The 23,615-nt window shown below is 40.4% G+C and overlaps 1 protein-coding gene across 2 annotated transcripts in view; it reads right to left on the minus strand.

The window, feature by feature from the left end:
* negr1 (neuronal growth regulator 1) overlaps nucleotides 1-23,615 on the minus strand; it is a 170,113-nt gene that overhangs the window by 110,005 nt on the left and 36,493 nt on the right. For both annotated transcript variants that reach the window (XM_063494801.1, XM_063494802.1), the window contains exon 2: nucleotides 8,974-9,212. In XM_063494801.1, the coding sequence (XP_063350871.1) occupies nucleotides 8,974-9,212 (239 nt within the window). The remainder of the gene's footprint in view (nucleotides 1-8,973; nucleotides 9,213-23,615) is intronic.

Genomic DNA, 23,615 nt, shown 5'->3' on the forward strand with positions numbered 1-23,615 from the left:
CTTTCCTCCCGAGGTCCCCACAGCTGTTGAAAGGAATGACTTACGCAAAGACTGGAAGACCCTATATATCCAAGTAAACCAGTCAAAAAGTTCACAGAACTCGGATAATCACAGAATGTTTTCCTTCATCGTGTGCTTGAGCTTAGCGCAGCTGTACAGTAGGCGACAGTAGGCCTTCGTGCGAAGGCGTGTCACAGAGCGCAGCAGTCACAGTTCAACTGACCGTGCTTAACTCTATAGCCTACCTGTGTATGTCATGGCCCTACGTCTGTTTTTCCAGCTTCCAGAGTTCTTGGACTCTCTACTTCAGTGGTTTCGATATAATGAGATTCCTGGTTGGCTTAGTTTTTATGTTGTTTCTTATTTGTGTAGTACTTTGGGAACTCAGTCTTGTCCTTGGTTCCCTTTGTGTTCCTCTGCCTGCCTAGTTTTATCTCCGTGTCTGGGTTGTCTCTGTGTCCTGCGTCCCTGGTTGTCTGGGTTCCCCGTTTAGTTCTGTCAAGTTAGTATGTCTAAGTTCTGGCCCCTGTGTTAATTACTTCCTCTTTTACTCCTGGGTCCTTGTCCCATTATATCATGTTCAGCTTCACTTTCTCTGTCTCCTTAGACAGATTCTGTTCAGCCATGTTTCCCACCTGTTGCCAGTTCCCTTGACATCTTGTCTCTATATTGCCTCCTTTGTCCTTTATCATGATCTCCCTCATGGTTCCCATGCTTTGTGTCTTCCTAGTGTCCCGTTTCCCCTTTGTGAAGTAAATTCAGAGTTCCTGGCATTCCTAGTTTATTAGTATTCCTAGTATACTTGTATTCGTGTACCTAGAGTTATCTTATGAGCTTCATAGTAAAGCTCTTTTGAGTTCACTGCACTCAAATGGCCTCCACAGTCGCCAGATCTCAGTGCGGCAGAGCATCTCTAGAATATGGCGGTGCAGGAGATTTGCATCATGGATTTGCAGGCAATGGGTGAAGTTATCATCTCAAAATGGACCAAAATCTCTGAGGAATGTTTCGGACACCTTGTTGAATCTATGCAATGAAGAACTAAGGCATTTCTGAAGGCAAAAGGAGGGTCCAACCTGATATTAGCAATGTTCACCGAATAAATTTACTGGTGAGTTTATCTTCTTCTATGATATAATACATGCAACTGTTTGGCAAGAGAGTCTTAGTCACTGGAAAAACACTGGGATTACATGACTGTCAGATGATACAATAAAATTCTGGGAAAATTGCAGGTTGAGTCCAACGCACACAGAGAGAAAGATAATGTATATTACTCATTTAAAAATAAAAAAGCTGCATTTCTGTCCTTATCGGCTGAAATGACTGCTCATATAGGAAAATTACTCCTCTGATTGTTCATTCCTTGTAACGCTTGTAGACTATTAGAGTAAATGTCTAATCTAATAGCAGCATTCAGTTTAATCTTCAGGTAAGCTGCATCGACTATTGACAAAATGTCCCGCTGTGTTTCAGTTTCACTGAAATATGGAGAAGTTAACTTTAAACTTGAGCTACTTGACATCGAGTTTAAAAGGAAAATTGTTTAACCAATATGTGCACTGGGAGCAATCTGTTTGAAATTGAATCAAGAGCAAAGTAGAGCTAGGTTGCAATTACGTGTAAATTTTATAACATCGATGTCACTAATACTCAAGTGGAGTTTGTGACAGTCAGTGAAGGAGAAATGGCAACGCAAAGGCATTTGTTGTGTGGATTTTGTCACAGAGGTGCTTTAGCGATGGTTGACAGGACTGTATTTTCGGGCTCAGGTCATGAGAAAATGAAATCTTTTTTTTAAAAGCACCCAACAATTAATGAGACTGACAGAATCATAGCACATTACGAATAAACTGCGATTTGCTTGGTCTTTTTATGCCATGTAATTACACACTGCTTCTGCGCTGACATTAAAGAGAGGAGCTGCAACCGGAGGTTTAACCCTCCATTTCTCTTCTTGCTGTGAAACACTCTTTCCAGGCTGACTCACTCCATGGGCGTGGGCGACTTTTCACTGTGGATCCGCTTTGATCCATATTAATGTCCAAAGCATTTTCATCACATACAGGATTACTGCTCACATTTTTTGAAAAACGTTAACCCCTACGAAGCAATACACCACGCCGGGGCAACATGTAAAAATCCCACATGAAATCCTATATCTTTAGACATACTGCATTATGTGAACAAGATTTCTCTTAACAAATTCATGGTGATGAAACCTTGAAATGCATTTCCAATGCCTGTGTGAGCAGCTACTGATGGTGAAAGGAAGTATGCTTCTTTCCCCTTCCTCGCTGTGACAAGATATTCTTAGATGAGAGGTGCTGTGCATATTTAATGCATTATCACATCTACAATCTTAATTAACCGAGAGCGAGGAATAGAATGGCGGCTGAGGAGGAGGCCGGTCATGTGATGTACAGAAGGGGCGGGCTGGGCCTGATGCCAATCTTTCAGTATCCTGCATCAGATGCTGTTCGGGGGGGATTGCTGCTAAGTTAGTGTAAGTGGGATGGAGAGAGGCGAATATGCAGACGAGGAAGAACAGCTGGGTTCACATGAACTAGTTACTTCATGGTCAGAGCATTTCGCATTTACTCAATAATCAGTGCACAGCCACAAGGCAGAGCCTATTTGGTTTAATCTTGTTAAGTCGAGTATTTGACGAATGGTCTAACTGCTCGGCACCTGTGCCAAAAGTACCTGGAGGAAAACAGGGACCCTTTAGTAATTTAGCAGACCCCCTGTGGCCTTATGATCACTGCTTTTGGCTGAGATTACGTGAGAGAGAGAGGGAGAGCGGGCACTGGCACCTTCAGAGGACTGTTGTTGTGATTTCAATTTAAAAAAAAAAAAATGTAGATCTGGAGTTGAGCAGAGTTTAATCTTTGCATCACTCTGTGGAATATGAATATGCTTCTCTGCATCCAACAGACCCGCAGTCCTCTCATCTTCCTATTTTTGTTTTAGCTTACTCCATGTGTAATGACAACAAAGAGAAAATATGGTGCCGAGACAGTGCCCTCGACATTGTGTGTCTCTGAGCTGTAATGCCAGTGCAATAGTGCATTCTGAACATTTTTTCCACCCACCTCCCAGGGGCGACGTTTGCAAAAAAGCTATGGGGGGGTGGGAGGGGCACAGATGCAAATGTCTAATTTGCTGAGGTGACATAAGGTCTCTGAGGGGGATAAATGTCACACTGAGATTAAATGATTCTTAGAGAAGACAGCAAAGTCATATCCCACCTCTAGCCTCTAATAGAGCAGCATGTGATTCATGCATTACGAAGTGTGACGATAACTAGAGATTCCTGGTGCCGTAGGTTCAGGTAAGGAGAAATCCCGAGGGATGCGACTCCAGAGACGGAGGGAAAAAAAATTCTCATCTGTACCTCCGTCTTCATCTGCTCGTATAAAACTGACATTCTTTTTCATTGCCATAAATAATATAAAGGTTTTTGCTGAGAGAGAGAAGACTAAAAAGGAAACACATGGAGATTCATTTTTTAAAAAAAGAAGAAAAAAAGTGGAACAATTCCAAAAACAGCTTTACATATTTATCAAAGTTACAAACTTTCAGTGGGTTCTCAATTTGCCAAGTCATCATTGTTAAGGGACTGGTGAATTTTAAGGATTTATGAAGCGAAGCGTTGAACATTATTTCCATCTCCATCACAAGCTGTCCCTTAAAAATGTCCAACTTTTGGCAAATGTTCCTCGCTTGTATTTTAGCATTCGTCTTTTCTGCCCTACAGCCTGGTAAAATATTCAAATATCTCCATTTTCAAATCTGTAAATGACATGACCGGATGCAAGAAAGCCACTCCCTGCACTGCAGACAAAGATATTCATTTCAGATAAGCATAATTGCTCGGTGGATCAACTAGTCAAAGACCCAACCATGCACCTGAAATGAGTTGAGACCATTGCATATTTTCATGCAGTAATCCCTTCTTGCTCCAATTTTCCATGTTACTCTTCCATGGTGCACCGTCTAGCAAAGTAAAAAGGCCCCAAAAAAATCCAACGCCATGAAATCCTTTTAAGTCAACTGTAACATTTGTGTTGCGGTATTAATAAATGTTGCATGCTTGGACTGAAAAGCTCAGATTAAAGTGTCTGTTTTTTTTTCTTAGCAAGTCTTCCCTTTCATTTCAGCAGATGAAAAAAACAGCATGCTCCCAGAAGCCTCTGCAACATGACAGAGCGGCTCCTCTGCTACATCTCATCTGTAAAGAAATCCCTCTGTTCTCGATGAGTGGGCTTAAGCATGTGTACACAACTACCACACAGTGACAGGTAAGGTTTCCCAGTGCACAGAATTTTGACAAAGAAAATGATCTGAAGTACAATATGGTGTGAAATTACAGAGATGCCAGAAGACCACACATATGCTTTTGGACAGAATGGCTGGCAATGTAATGAACCAAAATTTTTAACTAGCTCTAGCGACCTGTCAAAGACGTGCCTATCGGCATTCATCAGCTGGAGGTAGTCATCTGTATTTCAGCATACTTCCTGCCTGCAGCTCCCTCTCAGATACACAGTGCTGTCTCTCCATTTGCCTGATGACTCAACGACACCAGATTTAGATACATAACACAATCAAAACGCCATCAAGCTTTACTGAAAGCTGATAACAGCATAAGTACATTTAGGGATCTCCATGTTTTACACTTTTTCACATGATTATATCGTCTGCTCATCATCCATCAAGGAAGCAGTGACCACATCCCTTCATATAGCTTTCAGATATTTTTGTTTTCTGGTATCACTACCCAGTCTTTCTCCTATATTACAGGTTTAACGAAGCTGCAGGCTTTCTGTTAAACAGCTTCTGTTCAGCCTCGTTATTGTTTATGTGAAATAAAATGCAGTTCTCAGAGTATAACGCACTGACATCACTGACTTTGATGGTCAACATGTTACATTTGCGAACAACAGTTGCTATTTGTAGGTCAAACATTTGCCAAATCTTAGCCGTTATGTCACATCCATCAGGAATTCTAGCCATTCCAAAACTTATTATGCAGCTGACAGCTGGCACATTAGCTTCGGTTTGATTGTGGCCATATGGCCAGTGGTGAGGAGCTGCCATGACCCACAACACCCCTGGTAAGATTCCCATTGCAAACTGTTCTTCGGAAAACCAACGCCTACAAAAACATGACGGTCCTGCAGCTCACATTACTGCCTGCCAAGCAGCTGATTACAGTTTATCACATACATATTCAGAAACATGGTGTACCTGTAAAATGTGGCCCGAGCACAGGGAAAGCAACTCTATGTGCGTTCTGTCCATGTGAATATCAGCAAATAAAACCAGTCTTCACTCTGTTCTCTCCACTCTAGTCAATCCCAGAATTGCTTATAACGGCTGCTCAATGGGGCAATTTCAACAATGTGAACACAATAGGTTAGTGTAAAAAAAGTATGAGATTTTCTTATTATAACCTCCAGACAAAGGTGCTTTCATTATAACCTTATGACCAGCAATTAGCCCTAACTTCTAGGGATGTGTTGACCTTTTCTCTCCTGGTACCTAACCCCAAGCAGTCTTACTAATACCAGTGCCCATTTGCACCCCCCCATTAAAAATTTGCATTGCACATCTTACTGCATGGATCTCATTGAAATTCCAGCTCCTAAAAGTTCAACATAAGAAGCACAATCATTCTGTATTACTGAGCTTACAGATATAATACAATTTCAAGCTTCTGTGTGCCTTTTCAAAATGACTTTTCCTTAAAAAAAAGTGCATAAAATTTACTTTTTAGAAAAAGTTTGATGCGTCAACCTGGCAACTGAATGCCAATGGCCACTTTTATTTTACTACCTACACAGGAAGGGACATACAGAACAGTGTTTCCTGCCCCATCTTACTGATATGTGATCTACTTTATAAAATCAGTATTTAAGGCCAGTTTGAGGAATCTCTTTAAAGCGAACAGAGAGATTTCTAGAAGTAAATTCATCATTCGCTGAGAGGAAGCGAATGCCTGTGTGTTTGTGTTGGTGTGTGCATGCGTCTGGGGGTGTATGCTTTCACTTGAGGAAACGCTAACAAGGCTCAAGACTGCTGATGGACACATTGGCAGAGGCGGGATTTGCCCCTGTGACCTTTCAGCTATAGCACAGTGGCTATAACTGCAGAGGCGCTGCGGCGCTCTGAGTTGACAAGTGCTGATAGAACACTGCATTTATATTAAAGGTTTAAGCCTATCTGCATTAACAAACAATAAGTGAGGCTACGGACGCTCAATTTCTTGATGTGAGATTAAAAAGAAATTAGATAAGGTGCATTTGCACTAAAGACTTCTCATGACTCTGAGGGTACCAGCTCACCGGGGAGCTGCCCGGAGAACTACAAACTTTCAGGGGGCTTGTTTTTTTTCTGCTTGCATTTGCACTGCCAATTATAGTGACCTGTTTTTGCTTGCTGTTGTCATCTTTGTGAATGGTGGCACGCCCCACTCTGTGATGTTGTTTTAGATTGCCGTGCACTCTTTAATTTTAATTACCTGAGGCACACGCTGCAGCTGTAGTGGCTGGTGTGGAGACCCGCGTGTACGAGTAGGTCAGATTTACCACCTTTTAATTGATAGATCAGTGAAGCTCAAAGATTCCCAGATTATAGACAGGAAGATGCTACAACTGCTTGAAAAGATGAGACTTTCTGGAGAAAACGTTTCAACTTCTTCCGTTTTACATCAGCACTGATTGAGCACACCTAACATCCATCATTCAGGAGAAGACTGCAGGGAGTCAAGCGCCAGCATGAACAGTTATGGGGCTGTGATGTGGTCACAGTTGACGCGGGTAACAACAAACGCTGATGTGACATCACAGTTGTCAGGAGGCATAGGAAGGTGATGACAGCAGAATCGGAAAGGCCGAGTTTCAACCAGAAAAGTTTTTCAGCCAAGTGACGGCAAACGGCCCAAGAAGGAGGCAACACACTGAATTTAATCTGTAGCTCTCTCCACTATCTATCCACCTGCTGTAACTTTATTATGCTAACGTGTGCGCGGCACAGACGGATCAGCAGAGCTGTGTCGGTGCAGCTCCACAAAGTCAGTGCGATCTTTCACTTTCTTCTAATCCTGTCTCCGTTTGAGATTTACTAATGCCAAATATATCACGCTGACAGAAAAAACTCTTATATGTGATAATAAAACCTGGACTTCACTGTTGATTTCAGTTTTTGCCTCCAACTTTCACTCAGATAGCTGATGTTTACCTGCACTTTTGTCATTCGTGGGTTTGCCAGAAAGTTACAATCAACTAAAAGAAAAGTCTACCAAGACTGTTTTCTATGAAACTTTGTCCTTTGTGAACTGACAGGAAAATGGATGGGGATGGGGTGGAGTGCGTCCTCCGAAAAAGGACCTATAAAAAAGTACCAGGAGTATAGCATTTAAATTCTGTGACCCTTTAAAACCAACAGGATTGTTAGGATTGTTAACCAAAGGCCATTTTTCAACGGTAGTACAGTGAATGCGCTCTCATCGGCAGCCAACCACATTAACAAGCACAATTGTTCAAACACCACTTTGTACCTTCGAAACCAACCTTAGTTACCGCTCTACGCCCACACAGTTTAATATTTGCACACAACAGGCAGCAGATTAAGAAATTTGGGGAAACAGACTGTTTTAAAAGCGCGCTGCTTTCATGTTGTGCTGCTTGTTTAACAGGGACGGACACCTGAGAAGGTAAACAGTGATTTGTTTTGACTATTCTTCTTATCCCCGGCGAAAAGTGCTACCTCACAGGATAGCAGTTTACAGAAGCGCCGTCCATGCTGTTTGCGAATTGATGCGACTCTTTTTCTTTTCCAAACCCTAGTGCTCTTGTACCAGTTTAACGTGGATAAAGGCGAAACAAATATTTTCAATTACGGCTCACAACAAACAAATCAAACTGCAGGTAGGATCACATGCCTGAAAAGAATTTTCATAAGCTCTCTCCATATGTCACAACAGAGACGCCAGCTGGAGAGCTATTTCCACTTGCACATTTCACATATCACTGCTCAAACTTCTGCAGAGAGTGCTCCCGACCCTCACCTCTTCTATTAATACTGTGCTGCTTGTGCGGAGGTGTGCAACATTATGTTTTCATAAATTAATCCTTACCTTGGCTAGGCTTAAAGCAGAATGAGAATAATTTGTTGTGCACTTTCAATTAATCTGATACCTGCCGAGGGGTGTGTGTGTGTGTGTGTGTGTGTGAGAATGTAGGCCAGGAGACAATGTTGTGAAATAAATATTAGGATTAAGAGAGAGAAATTTTTTAATGAAATCTTCACATCAGCCTAGAAAAGAAACATAACATGGGTGGGCCCATTAAAATCCCTAAAAAAATGCACGCTGCCCGCGATAAAGCCCAATGCAGACAACCTCTAAAAAGCTCAGTGCCAGCACTTTTGTGTCAAAAACTAAAATTCACAACATTATCGTCTGCTAAGCAATGCGTAGTGCATATATAGCATATCAGCAAGTGCAGGATGTAGTTAAAAGTTATCAGAATTGGATCTCTTTTTGTTTTGCCTGCTGCGACAAAATCCAGAGAGGCCTGATTAAAGCTACTCTGCCTCCAGTCATTTAAACCAACCGGCTTTTTGCTGCATGGCCTGCGGGCATACAATGTACCTTAAAATGTCGGTTTCCCGTCACCGAAGCAATTTCTCAAGCCTTTGCCTTTGTGAGCAAGACATAAGGTGTTAGATCACAAAAAGGCACAGGACAGAAGCTGCAGCTTGCTTTTTGTGATGGTTGAAATGCTTGAAAACTCTGCACCTACGATTTAAACAACCAAAATTGAGCTGCAGATGTGTGCAGACAACTGAAACACGTGCATGCTTGGAAATGGAACGATGTAAGTTATGATAATAACCAACATACACATACTAATGAACATATGCTACACACAGACAAAGTAAAGAACACGCATGACCTGCACGCACCTTTTACAATAAGGTTGAGGAGCTTTGGCCGTGGGTTACGCTCACTCTGAATCGAGCATGTGTATAGGCCATCATCAGTTACATCCACTTTCTGTATCTGAAGGCTGTACTCATGTTTGTCTCCAACACTGGACACTATGGACACACGTGGATCCACAGACCACTTGTCATTCCCTGCGAATATGATGCTTGAGCGGTTCAGCCAGGCTCCTTTAGAGATCCCATCCAACAGGTAGCACCTGGATCAACAAAAAAAGACACATTTAGATTTACTTGGAAAAACACGTCCGTCTCAAAGTATTTTTAAGTCATCATCTTTGCTGAAGAATGTCTTTGATTTATTAGCAATGTCTAGAAAATGTTACCTTTCTTGACAAATATTATTGTCTTCCTATTTAGAAGACACCTCCTGCTGTTTATTATTTTTTTAACTCAGAAAACAGGTGAAATCTTTAATGTGCCAAAAAGCGAGTCTCACAAAATACAGAAATCTCATCAACTTGACAAAGTGATTTAACATGTAAGAAGTTCAAGGTTGCTTTGAGATTTGATTTGTTTTGAGACTAAATTATCCCAAAGCCATCAGAATAACAAAGACTGCGCTGTTGTTGACATTCTAAACAAGTTCAAAGTGAAATTCTTTGTCACCTTTTTCAGTGGCATTCTAACAGTTAAGTGTTAATAGGCATCTTTATACTTAAGCAGTTGACTGACTGAAGGTGCATCTGACTCAATTTAAGGCAAACTGATGAGTTTTATGACAAAAAGACACAAACTACAGAAAAGAAACACTTGGAACTGTACTCCAAACAGAGTCCGAGCAGATTGTGAGTGCCTGTTGCCCTAACACATGCCCATGTGTGAAGAGCAGCACTGTTTACAGTCTAGAGATTCAAACCTTCAACCTTTGCATGACCAGGTAAGGTTACTTACTGACTGCAATGGGGAGACATGGTTGTCAACACACCTTGCCAGAAATTTAGACAATGACATAGCGTGTGCCAAACTGAGATATGTTTGTGTCTTTGAAGGCAGAAATCTTAAAGTATTCAAAATGGAAAACAGGGATGGGCAAAATTATAGGATGATATTTCAAGGAAATTAGATATTTCTGGTATTTCTGACAATATAGAAAAGAAAATAGTGAACGATGCTTTATCGGTGATTGCAACTTGCAGGAAACAGCATCTTTTACAGCAAGCAAAATAAAGGGCATTTCCTTCCTTCTTTTCCAATCAGTTACTGTTAATAAAAACTACCTAATTTGAAGTGTGAATCTGCTGCAGAACAGCGAGACAAGCCCAGGCATGTCTGCCAGCAAGAGCCACATATTACGTCTCAGATGACGATTTAGTAGCTAAAAGGAAGTTACTTGAACAACGTCCAATAAAGAACGGTGATTTGCAAAATATGCAAGAAAACTGCTCCTGCAGTCGATTCTGTTCCACCGCTTGAGACAAACACACAACATCGTGCACAATCAGGCAACAAAGAGATACTAGCAGCTGGTGATGTGCGACCCAAATGTAAACAATGAACTCAACCAAGCATCGCTGGAGCACTTGATAGCAGCACTCCAGGAAGAGAAAATGGTGAATGGAAATTACTGGCACGGTTACAAAGTGGAAAAGCAGGGCTTTAAGCAGCTGCTTCAAAAGTTTGACCCAAGATAAAACAGTTTAGGTAAATTATATTTTTTAAGGTGATAATATCCTGAAGCTCCTGAAGAGTTTAAAGATTAAGTTAGTTTAGTTATTCTTAAATGCTAATTGTTCTATAATATTTAGGCTACTTTGGTGCATTTAGGCTGTCACTGGATTTATTACTGTGTCACTGATATTGCATATCATGCTGTTGGTGGTGTTTCTTTATTTCAACAGATTCACCAAATTATTGTAATTATTGTATTAACATTGTAGGAACCCAGGTAGTGTTTTTCCTGGAAAAACTGGGATATTGCATGTTGGGTTGAGCTTTTTAACCAGTTGTTTAACTTGCTGCTTTTGCACCATATAACCACATCAGTGATTGCTGTTCACCATCTGATCTTCCTGTCATACAGAGCACATCTAGCAAGTGCTCCAGCCATGCTCATTTAAGTCATTTGTTTACTTCTGGCAAATCACCAGGTGCTAGTATCGCTTCCTTTGTAGCCTGGTTGTACTCGACCGTCTGTACACCAGCCTTCAAAAAGCACAATGCCTTGCTGGAGGTAAAAGTAAAGGGAGGTTAAAGTAGCTCTCTTTTTAATATACATATGTGTGTGTGTGTGTGTGTGTGTGTGTGTGTGTGTGTGTGTGTGTGTGTATATACATATATACATATATGAAAACGTTATATATACCCAAGTTTCATAGTGTTAGATTTTATTATATAGTAGTGTCTGTGTTTGCAGCACTAACTGAAAACTGCATCGACAAACCATGGCCAGTCATTTTTGGCAGTTTTCAGTGGATCACTTTGAAATATTGGAGGGAGCAGTGGAACAAGAAAGAGCTCCCACAGTGTGCATTTGATGCAGAGTGCAGGTACACCACCACCACCTTCTTAGATAGGTAACCAACTTCCACTCTCGTTGAGCCCTGCTGTTTATAGACTCATGCTATGTGCAGCACAAAATCACATCACGGTCCCTCCCAGAGTGGAAAAGGCCAGTTATTGCCTGATTTTTTTTCCCCAATTACAACACCGTAGTTTGTGTTGCTGCCTCCTGTATTGTGTGATCTGCAGTTTTAAGCTCATGTACAGCTACCAGAAGGAACTAGAGGTACAGCTGAATCAACAAGGACTGGAATCTTTTAAACACTGAAGACGAGGCAACTGGAACACAACAAAAATAAATTAGTATTACTTTTTCTGTTCAATGTTGCAATTTTGATTATTTAACATGATAATTTATAACAGCATACAGCGTCATCTCTGATCAAAACTGGTCACGGCACAACATCAACCTTAAACAGACAGGTACTCCGGTTGTGTCCATGTAGAACAGATCTAGCCACACATCTCTTGCAAAGTGAGAAATATCAATCAAATTATTATGAAAGAATTAAATGCATGTGTCTTCATTCTTTGTAACTAATTTGCTAAATGATTGCAAACAGAGAACCATTAACCCCTTATTCATGTAAACAGATTATTATTACCAGAGAATGTTTTTTCACATGTAAACGACACTTTAAAGCTGGTAAGATTTATATCCATCTAAATTCTGTATTATTTTTTCCATTGTGAAATGAACGTGTTGGGCTGTTACATCCACTGTAACACCATAAGTCTTCCCCTGATGTCAGGATCATAAACCCTGTGATGCAGCTGTTTTTGTCTGAAGTTGGTTACCTCAGCAGGATGAGAAATGAACCCCAGAGAAAGAGATCGTGAATTTGAGTCAGGGGTTAAAGTGGGCTGGAACAATCCGGAACGGCGTTCTGGCACCCTCAATTAACGAGCATTTAAATCTGATAGGCAGGTTAATGTTTATGTCGATGAGTTCATTTTTTGTGTCCTGTAGTCTGGAGTTGCTCCAGTGACAGCAAGGAGATACTTTCTCAATAATAAGAAAATAATCATATCCCACAGCACACTTGCACCATTTAGCACCGCCCATTTTTTCCTCTCATGCATGTGAGCTGCTCATGGTGTAGATGTAAATGCAGTTGGTCGCAGTACTTCAGTATCTAGCTGGACGAGAAGCATAAAGAGAGTAAAGTTTTTTTAAGTTCCAGATAATATAAAATGCAAATAAATGTTCTTTATTTCTCAGAATGTTTATAAGTGACACTGTCAGAGACTGAGAAAGAAAGAAAGAAAGAAAGGGAATGGAGGTAAAGACTTCTCAGCACATGAAATCTGATAAAGTGGAAATTTAAACCTTTCATGCAATGTCCTCATTCCTTTTAGAGCTTTTAAATCAGATACTTGAGCTATAAATTATGTGCTGATTAAATTGTGCTTTTCCATAGTTCAAGTATACTAATTTTGTGTTATTCAAAGGTTGCATGAAAATGCCAGGGAGTTTAGTGTAGGATACACTGCTTAGTTTGTGGTAATGTGGTGAAGTAACGTCTTCACCATAGGCTGGACTGGTACAGGGCAGCCTGTTCATGGTAAATGGTAGGTTAGATCAAACATAGACAATCAAATATATATAATAAATCATTATTATTTAGAGCAATGATCATGACACCTAATTCTACTTTTTATATGCCCGTTATAGTGTCAAGGGATTGGAAATCAGCCATGTAGCTCATGAATCACCTGCTTATATCTTGTTGAATTTAGTCAAAGTCCTAAACCTGTGAAAAGCAGTGAATACAGGCGTAGCAGCACAGGTCACAGCCTGTACACAAAGAAACATCTATCTCACAAACAAGCAAATATTTGACTTATTTCTAAGTAATTCACTTCTTCATACTACACCGCTACACCTGACCTTGGCGTTCTCCACCTGCAGAATCCCAGTTTGACCCCTACGTGTTTCACTCTTCCTAGAACATCTAAGCATGACCAAGCAATGTTTAGTAAGTAATAAATACAGCTGGGGATATTTTTCAACCATAACAAGACATTGACAAAAGACCACTAGCTGATGTTTGTTTAACGCTGAAATTATATGTTGGATACAGTTTCTGAATTTAAAAAACTTTTGCAGGGACTTTTTAATCTTTTGGTTGGGGATTTCACTGTGGGGCGTTTGCTGGTACTGAGTGGGGCAAAGGAACAGTGTCACATTCCTCAGAGACCTGCTTGTATCTTGTTGGCTGCAATGATTTCTAAACAGATATAATTCCAGACAACTGTTCATAGTCCTTCCATGGGATGACTTTCAAAAACCTCGGGACTTTTACTTCCTCTAGTTAGATCTTGTTCACTAAAGGCTCTCTTTCAGTCTTCTTGGCTATCTGAATGATTGTTTTTGTTTTTAATAACTGGACGTGAAAGTTGTAACATTTAAAATAAGTATGATTACAACTTAATCATACAAGGTATAGTCCTCCACAGACAATGATGCAACCTTCAATTTACTCAACGTGCTTTATAAGAGCATGCTCCGATGCCTGAGAGACCAGTACCAACACAGGTTATGTTTAGCTTCAGTAAAGGTTACAACATGGGGATAAGCACTCTCAGAAGGAGGGTTTTTATTTCTCACAAGTCCAGTGCTGACTGTAGTTAAGAAATCGCATCATATTCTGTAACGAATACTGTAATAATGAGCAGGAAAAGAGGCAATCAAGTTTGGCTCTTTAGCCGTTGTCAACATGCCACGCAGACTGCCAGCACCAGTAGTAAACCCACCGAGGAAATCAGTTTGGCACTAACCGCAAAGCTCTTTACTCCCTATGCCAAAAAAGTGTCTGTCAGGAAAGCGGGTAGAGGACAATGGCTTCGTCCACGCTGGTTCTCCCCTTAGAGAAAGCATTGCTGCATTGTGACAAATAAGTGGCAAACAATGTGAGAGTGGGTAAAATTAAATAAGCACAAGAGAGAAGTGCAGATCCTGTGGAGAGCCCACACAGACCTGTCAGTTAGTTAGCCCATTGACCACCTGAGCCACGGTGTTCCTTGCCCTCAGGCAAGATTTACTGAAGGAGCCTCAAGGCAGGTTTCACTCCATTTCTGTTTTTTTTTTTCTTTTCAACAAAATAAGAATTCACTTGTGCACTAGATTTTAGAGATGTGCTGATTATTTAATGTGCTGTATTCACATAATGGCAGATTTGTGGGCTTCAAGTGGCAAATTCATTACTCGGATTGACCGTGGTCGATACTAAATCGCATTACGGTGACATAAAGCCAATTTTTAATGTATTTTCAGCTGAGAGAAGTGTTGGGAGGCTTGGTGCCTTCATGTATGATCACAGCCCTTCAGTGACTTATAATTTAACACACTTTGGCGGGACTAGTAAGAGTGCCAGTTTGAAGGCTAAACATTAATGTTCAATGAACCTGTGTGCAGCCCACTGATGTGGACTACTTGTCAACAACTTCCAAGACTTTCATCATTATATTCTTGTAAAACAGGGTAGCCATAGAAAACATAGTCTCCAGTGTAGTTGCTATTGATTTTTATGTTTTCTCACCTAAAATTGTCCTTTCAGAATCACTCACGCTGGCTTCATAGGTGGCTGTTAAAAAAGTCTCCTCTTCAAAAGAGATCAGAAGCTCTGGTCAGCTTTGTATAGATGCCAGTTACAATGCACTTTAACAGTGACAGGCTTTTAAGGCTTGAAAAATTATCAAAAGGTCTCAAACCACTGCTGCAACACAGGCTTCTTCTCGCTGTATAAACCACTTACACTGCTATCCATTGGTTCCATAAGACATGCATTTCTTTGTTGTGGTCATATAAACTGCTGATATGGCTGTTGTTCTGCTGTTTTTGAAGAAGGAAACTAACTTTTAACAACCACCTTTCAAGGATAGATTTCGGGGGAAGTTTTTACTTTAACAAAGCCACGCAGCTAAAACTATGGCCTGAGGACACATATAACAGAGCCAGGATCTCTACAAGGACTTTTGATATTATTTCTTCTTCATCTTGATGACCCAGGCCTCGATGTTCTTGCACTTGTTTTTCCAGTTTGCTTATCACCGTTGAGTGCCTTTGCACTCTTTCTGCAGAAATTATTATTGTTATCTCGCTGTCATCTTTCACCACGGAGCTAAAGCGATGCCCGTATTTGTTCATCTGCTCACAAAGCAGTGTGTCAAAACAGGCCATTTTACATTAGCACATTGTCTCGGGTGGGTGGGAGGGTGTTTAGTGTGGCTGCTTCCTTTGTTGCTGCTGACTGAAGTAGGAGCTACAAGGGAACTGATCACAGGTCTGGCATGAGACATCTCGGTGTGGCAGATTCAGGCTGCTGTTGGGCCAAGTCATTTTTGCTGCCTGTGATATCGAGCAATTTGATGGAGCGTAGACCTCGGGCAGATCAGTAGTGTAAAACCATTACACATAGATGACGTATATATATACAACATTGTGATAAATTGTGGTGGTAAATGCCCCTGACACACCAACAAACTCAAATCTGCAGTCCTGTTTCTTTTGAGTGGATAGATGCCTTAGCTGCTTGGAGAGGGGACAAAAGCATTTTTGCCTGCAATGTATTTCTTTTAATTCTGCTATTTTAAAGTAATCCCACATTATGCAATGAAACCCACATGGAAATTTTCAATTAAAAGTAGCAAGCTATTTCACGTACCAAAGACCCTGGATATTAAATGTAAATTATTGCAAGGCCATGCCATTGGGCGTGTCTTTTGTTTCTGCCACATTTCCCAAATTCATCTGCTAGTAGGCTCCACAGTGTAGTCGTTTACGCATTTGCCTAACAAGCAAAAAGAGCCCCAGTTTGATCCCGGGAGGAGACAAATCCCTTTGGGGTTGTGTTACGGAGGACATCGGGCGTAAAAAATCTGCTAAATCAAATATGAGGCGCTACCTGCTGCGGCGACCCCTCGTGAATGAGAGAGCAGCCGAAAGTCGTTTTTTCTCGCCCCACCCCCCAGTTCATCTGCTCACCCAGGCATAGCAGCACAAAACTAACACCTAAGGTGAGCTTTGTTTTCATTAGGCTGCCTTTATTCTAGAAGCCTCCCCAGGTAGCAGACTGCCCATGGCTTATACAAAGCGCAGGTAATTATTTCACAGACATCAGAACTTCCGGTCTGATGCAGCTCTGACAACACAAATATATGCTAATTGATATTTCTGTTTATCCCCGATTCTGACGAATGAGTGCACAGGAACCTGGCCCATTACAAGATGTCTGGGTTTTTTTAAACATATATTGGATTTCAGAAAAGAATTCAATTCAAACCCCAGTGATTATGCATAATGTGGGGAAAGGAAAGTGATGAGCTGGTGTTTGAGCAGCACCTCACATGAATGGGGAATGATGACAAACCATTAATTACAGTATGGCAGCTGGAAAGATGCAGCTGATTTTAATCCATTTAGCCAAACTCATTCATGCTCTTTGATTAGATATCATAATTAACACTGGGGCATCACTGCGACCCAGATTCTTATTTGCTCTATACAAATGTTTGCTAGATCTTCAACTGTAAATATTCTCCTTGGCGCCAACTCCACACATCTCGCCTCATAAACATATTTCACTGTTTCACAATTTTTTTCCCCTCCAGTCTGGCAAAGGAAATAAATGCATTTCTGGATGTGTTCCTTTGCACATTTTTTTTAGATGTAGAAGTTAAGTAAGACTAAAGACAAATGATGTTTGCATTTTAAGAAATGAAAACGTTTTTATTTTATCTGAAATAAAGACAACAGCACGACATTTTGTGCAGATTTTACTCAGAAATTATTGTTATTATTATTTTTTTTCCTTTATCCACCATTGAAATTGAACCTGAGGACCAATTACAAAGGTTGGGTTTTGTTATTACTATTATTATTTAGTTGTTCAGCTGTTGATGACGACAGTGCAATTGGTACTTGTCATTATTCTATGTGAAAAAGATCTCATTAAAAAGAAAACACTTCTAATCACAGCTTGTCCTGATCCGTAATCAGTCAGAACGCTCAAATCAGTCAGGCCTATACTCCTTATCTTTACAACCTAGCTCACAACTTCCATCTACTTCAGAGTGCAGCAGCTAGTCTTTTTACAGCTTTGGATGGCTTCATGACATCACCCTCAATCCTGGGGTCTCTTCCTATGCACTTCATAATCTATTTTAAGATATTACGGATCTCTTTTAAATCTGTGTGTAATAGTATGTCCCAGCCATTGTCGAGATATTCCACCAATCTGTCTTTTTACTGTCAGACAACAGCGAAAGCTGTTAGGGATGGCATATTACAGCATTTCTGGGAAGAAGATCTGCTCTGAGAGAAGCAGCTTAGAGCTTTTACGCAAAATAAATCAACCCCTAGCAAAACCACACACTATTCAGGAAGAAATATGTGGTCGTGCAAACCTTGGAGCTGTTGATGGACTCAAACTCTGATAATTCATGCCTTGTCAACTTTGTGATTCCAACTTTAAAAGGAGCTAGTGGGTCGAGTCATGACAGTTGCCACACAGATGCGACAACGCACGTGAGATGGACTATGGAGTTGTTGACACTGAATTTTCACATCCATATGGCAGATGTGTCGGGAGTAGACAGATAACTCAAGGACTTGGGCAAAGACCCGAGGAGAGATATAGGTTGCTCATCAACCTGCTGATAGTGACAGTTCGATTTCAGACTGTGATTTTTCAGAAACAGAGTTAAAGGATTCACAGCTCAGGTCTTGTTCTCTGCTCCCAGCAGCCAGAAATGCAAGAGGAAAGACACTTAGACATGTTTTAAGCCTGAGATTTAGATTGTTTGATAATTATATTCATCCAGGAGCATCCATTAAATATCTGCAATGCGAGAGGTGAAATACAGAACTGATAACTGTTGCATTTTCCTGTAATATTACATCAGACAAGAAGCTGAACAATTCAGGTTTCTTTCTCCATTCTCTCTCCATTTTCACATGCCAGAGGGGGTCCTGGTTATACTGGACGACACGGCTCCTAAATAAAAAATATTCCTTTTTTATATTTTAGTAATTTATTTATTTATAGGTCAAACAAAGGAAGAGGGATGGAGGTGAAGCTTTTGGATGGGGTAGAGGTCAAGCAGAAGGCTGTGGTGTGGATGGTGATCAAGTAAGGGCCCCTGTAAACCATGTAACTGTAGTTCCTGTGCCTGAAGCTTTACTTCCACAGAGAATCCTGAACCTCTCAATGATGCTGTTGATGCTCTTGATTCAGAACAGTCAGTTGGCTTTATTGAGTTGTTCATTTCTAATGAACTGATCCAGAGTGTTTTTGATGAGACAAACTTGTATGCAGATCAGCATTCACGCTGGCAGTGTCTCACCACATGCTGCTCTTCATGCATTGTTACAGTTTCAGACACGAAAACATTCCCACTGTAGGGCCCTTTTTCTCCCTGGTATCATTCATAAGCCTGAACTTGAAATGTACTGGTATACTAACAACATGCTACCCACTCCCTACTTCAACAAGGTCATGTCTCACACCAGGTTTAAAACTGTACTGATAATTTGTCAGTGATAATGAAGCACAACCAGCCAAACGCACTGACAGGCTGTACACAGTCAGTCCTGGCCAAATTCCATGAATTGTATCAATCAAGCAATATATTGAAGAGGCTATGATCCCGCGGCCTAGCAATCGGGGTCTACAATCTCCAAACAAACTTCTAAACCCTTCTGGTGTAAGGTACTGTTATACCACGAAACGGCAGAGAAGTTGACATGGGAGACAGTCCCAGACTGAGTTTCTGCTTCATCACCTAGATATCAATGAATGTTGGTGTTTCATGGATATCTTTCACACTTCTGCAGTACTGTGTGAGTGCCTGTTAAATCGAGGTGGGAATCACCAGACACCCCATGATATGATATAATCACAACACGTCACACATGATATTATATTATTGCAATTTTTTTTTACATTTTGTGATATGCTGAGTATTGCAAACACATATATTTCAACTTGAGGCCATGTTTCAAGTTTAAACTATGCCTTCAAAGTTAAACTTTGTCAATATCTGTTGCATGCTGCAAAATGACATTACATGCACACTAATACTGTCAGCAAACGCATCCATATACATGTATGTGGGTACAAGACAGATTCAGTCTGCAATCAATCTGCAGTTGAATGAGGTCTAGTTGGCTATAACATGCAATCAGTTTCTGATAATAGAGCAATTAACTGTGATAAATCACTGAAAATCACATATCATAGCTGTCTGCATAGACAGAAATTCATATTTAACTGTTACATTTGTGCTCAGCAACCTTCCTGTTCTATAGGAATATAACCAGAATACAACCAGCTGGCAGCCACTTGAGTCGAGTGCCCTCGAGTTATGCTTAATGAAAAAGACTCATTCAGTTGGCAGTCTGTCTGCTTTTATAAATTATTAAGCAATTATTTGAAAACCTTCAACAATCTCTCTGAGAGTGATTGCAGACAGTCCACATCAGACTGCAGCTGTTTGCAGAAAGGTTGCCTCCTGTCAGGCAACATATCCAAACACTTTGTAATGAAAAGTGGTTATAATTGTGTAACACTCAAGCTCTGGGAAACAATTTATTCACCATAAGTTGCAATCGGTAACAGAATGTGAAAAAAAACAATACAATCATCAGACAACCATTGATTTTTTGGTTTTCATTTTTTTTTGTAGATGCAAGAACTTTGCTTCTCCCACTGAGCTATTAGCTTGCTCTGAGTTTGGAGGTAGCTTTGTGAACCTAAGTGTGTCCACTGTTGGATGGTGTTCAGCTAACATTATCTCAGGATGGTGGTGCATGAGCTGAGCCCTCTTGTTCACAGCAGTACAGTATTTTAGAGAGAGTTCTTTCGCTTTACAGCATCTGAGCTGTGTGTTTGTGGCCACCTAAACATCATGAATAGGAGTGAGTTTGGGGTTATCGTTTTACTCTTTACTTGTTTAGTTTTTGCCTTGCTATCTCAACCTGCACACTTTTACTGCTGCCTTCCCACATCCCCCAGATTTCCTGGAGTGAGGTGCCTAAACTGAAAACCGATGTCAGTCTTACAGAAACCTTTATTTCTGAAAATAAGGGTGAACCGCGAATAGTTTTGGATATTAGTAATAATGACCACAGAAATGGGGAAATAATCAAGCCTGGTGTGGTAGAACAAACAAAATTGAAATAGTAAAAATGACTACAACCTCTTGATTCAAGCATATGGAAAACATTAAGATATGTTAGACAAATCGCAAATAAAAATTGCACGGCGAAAGCCCGCAGCATCAAGCACAGTAATGCAATAAATGGTGCTGACAAATTTGGTCAGAATATTCTGTAAGTCCCATTTGTCAGGATGTCACACAAGTGGACGAAGAAATTTGTTTCGCTTCTGTTTGAGTTCAATTTGATCAATGCTTTTGTCAATTACAAAGCTAAAAACCCACATGAAGAATGTAGCACTCATCTCTCATTCATTCAAAGTGTCCTAAAATCATGGAGCAGCCAAGAGCCTTTCAACATGCTGCTGGTGAGGAAAAATGACCTTCCAGAGACTCCCACCATGAAACAGTGCTGATCCAGGGAAAAGGCGGGGTGTAACAAGCTGAAAAATAAATATGTAAAGTTTAGAGGATCTACAGTATTTTCAGGTGGGGCCATTCTGGCTGAGGCTTGAATATAAAGGTGAGCATGCTTCTGCCATCAGGACCCCTCAGCTTTAAAATGATCTGCCTGGACACAATCAGTTCCTCCTCAAAAAACACTTCTTAAAACACATTTTCATGCTTTTTTGGTAAGCAATGTTATGATTTTAATCATATTTTATTTGTACTATTGCATATTCTATTATTAAAGTTGGCATTTTAAAATAAATTATTAGTAGTAATAGCAGTAGTAGTAGTGTTTGCTTGGTCACCGAAGTATGATTTAAGCTTCAGGTACTGAGAATACCACCTTGTATTTTTGTTATCCTCGGTAACACTGTCGCGGAGCATCAGCTTCTAGAGATTACATCTGCATTTTATGTCAAGAGCAGTACTTGAGTTCTGGAGATGTTTGATTCCATTTAAGCCATTTCACACAGAGATACTGTCGTGACCTTTAGAACGACTTACTGGCCTCAAAAGACCCCAAATGTCCATCGACTCTCCAAATGAGAAACTGTATTTTGAAGCGACTGGATACTGAGTGTCATAGTGAAAGTCAGCAGGAGTTTGCTTAAAAATCAAAGGCCTTTCCTGCTGTGAATTTTTTTTTGCTGCGTCCACAAAAGAGAAGCCAGCCGATAAGGATAGAAAACAGGTCATTTTGCAAGTTTGCTGGAACCAGGCAGGTACTCTAAGGCAAACGGAGCAGGCAAAAACAAAATATTGGACAAAATATTGACAAATTTCACTAAGAAACAGACACTCTGGCAGGGTGCAACTGGTGGACTGGTGGTATATACAGGGTGGAACAGAGTGGGGAAAAAAGGGATGAGGGGGCGGGGAAGTTTAAGGCCATGTTCACTCTGGAAAAACGTGTGCAACATTTTGCTATTGTTGCTGGTTTAAAGGCATGTTTCTATGCAACAGTGTGCAACAGGCTTTGATGAATGTTTTAATTCATTTGGTGGGATTGTCGGAAGCATTACCAAATCACCAGTGATGTCTATCTAAAATCCTCTTTATAATGAATAGGCAATCACAATGGTTGCAGTCAAATACCAAGTTTCTTTGAAGCAGGCTCCTGAGTGAAGAGCCATGGATGAATCAGTGTAGCAGTCGTATTAAGAGTTTATCAAATTCACTAAATGCTGTTTATTACTCCTTAACCGCAGGATACACTGGAGCATCCTTCATTAAAAAGAACGCCCCACAATTCAAAGCGATGCACTATCACAAAAGCCCAGATAATCATAAAAATTAAAATTTTTCTCATCCTATGCCATAATTTGCTCAAATGATGATGAGTTTTGAACTGCAAACATTTAATAAAGCCAACAGCGAACACTGAACATTACGCTGCTTTATTAAAATCTTCTTATAATGAAGTCGCCTCCTTGTGTGAAGCACTTTGTAATGTGCTCTACAAATAAAGATAATAAGCCACATTACTGTGATCAAAGTGAAGGTTGTAGTGTATCTCAGTTTGCATTGGTTATCTCCTCATTTTTGCTGTTTTGACAGCGTTTATTAGAATTAGAAACGCTGAAAGCTTTATTAAAGGCAAAAGTTAAAACGGATCATCTATTTAGCAGGAGGAGGAAATATGACGGGACATTTCTTAATACAACCGTTTGATTACACTGTTGTCACTGGTAAAGTAGAAACACCTGCTCAATTGCTCGTTAATGCAGATGTCTGACCAACCAATCACGTGGCAACAACTTAATTTATTTAGTGGATGTACCCCTGCTGAAGTTCAAACTGAGCATCAGAAGTTTGAATGTCACATAAATGGACTGGGACGAGTATTTCAGATACAGATGATCTACTGGGGTTTTTCCTCACATCTGAGGTTTACAGAGAATGGTCCAGAGTCACCAGAACGCAATCCAATAGAGCACCTTCGGGATGTGGTGGAAAGGGAAATGGAATCTCTGAGGAATATTTCCAGCACCTTCTTGAATCTAGGCCACGGAAAACTGAAAAAAGGCAGTTCTGAAGGCAAAAGGAGGTCCAGCCCCAGTACTAAAAATCGTCCATTAAGTGTCTATACAATAGTGAAGTGATACTTTGTACACATTTACATGCACATAAAGAAAAAAAACACTCTAACAAGGGGCACATGTTAGATAGATAGTTGTTTGTGAATCATCTTTGGGAACATGGCAGATCCAGTTAAACCATAACCAAAAGCACCACAGTGGTTCTTTTCCCTAACAGATCAGTTCATGTTCATGTCACTCCACGATCTTCTGATATTTTTCATCCAAGTAAAGTTATTAGGAAAAAGACATGTAAGGAATTTTTTTCTCTTTTTTTCACCCGCCACATTAGTCGGTCACGGACAGTGAATGCTGTATTTTTGCTGTGTTTGATGAAACTTTAAATAAAATGTAATGATATTATTGTTTGTCGATTTTTTGTTTTTAGTAGGGAACTGTAAGAACTTTATATAT

Source organism: Pelmatolapia mariae, linkage group LG15 (assembly GCF_036321145.2).
Source record: "Pelmatolapia mariae isolate MD_Pm_ZW linkage group LG15, Pm_UMD_F_2, whole genome shotgun sequence".
Taxonomy (NCBI): domain Eukaryota; kingdom Metazoa; phylum Chordata; class Actinopteri; order Cichliformes; family Cichlidae; genus Pelmatolapia; species Pelmatolapia mariae.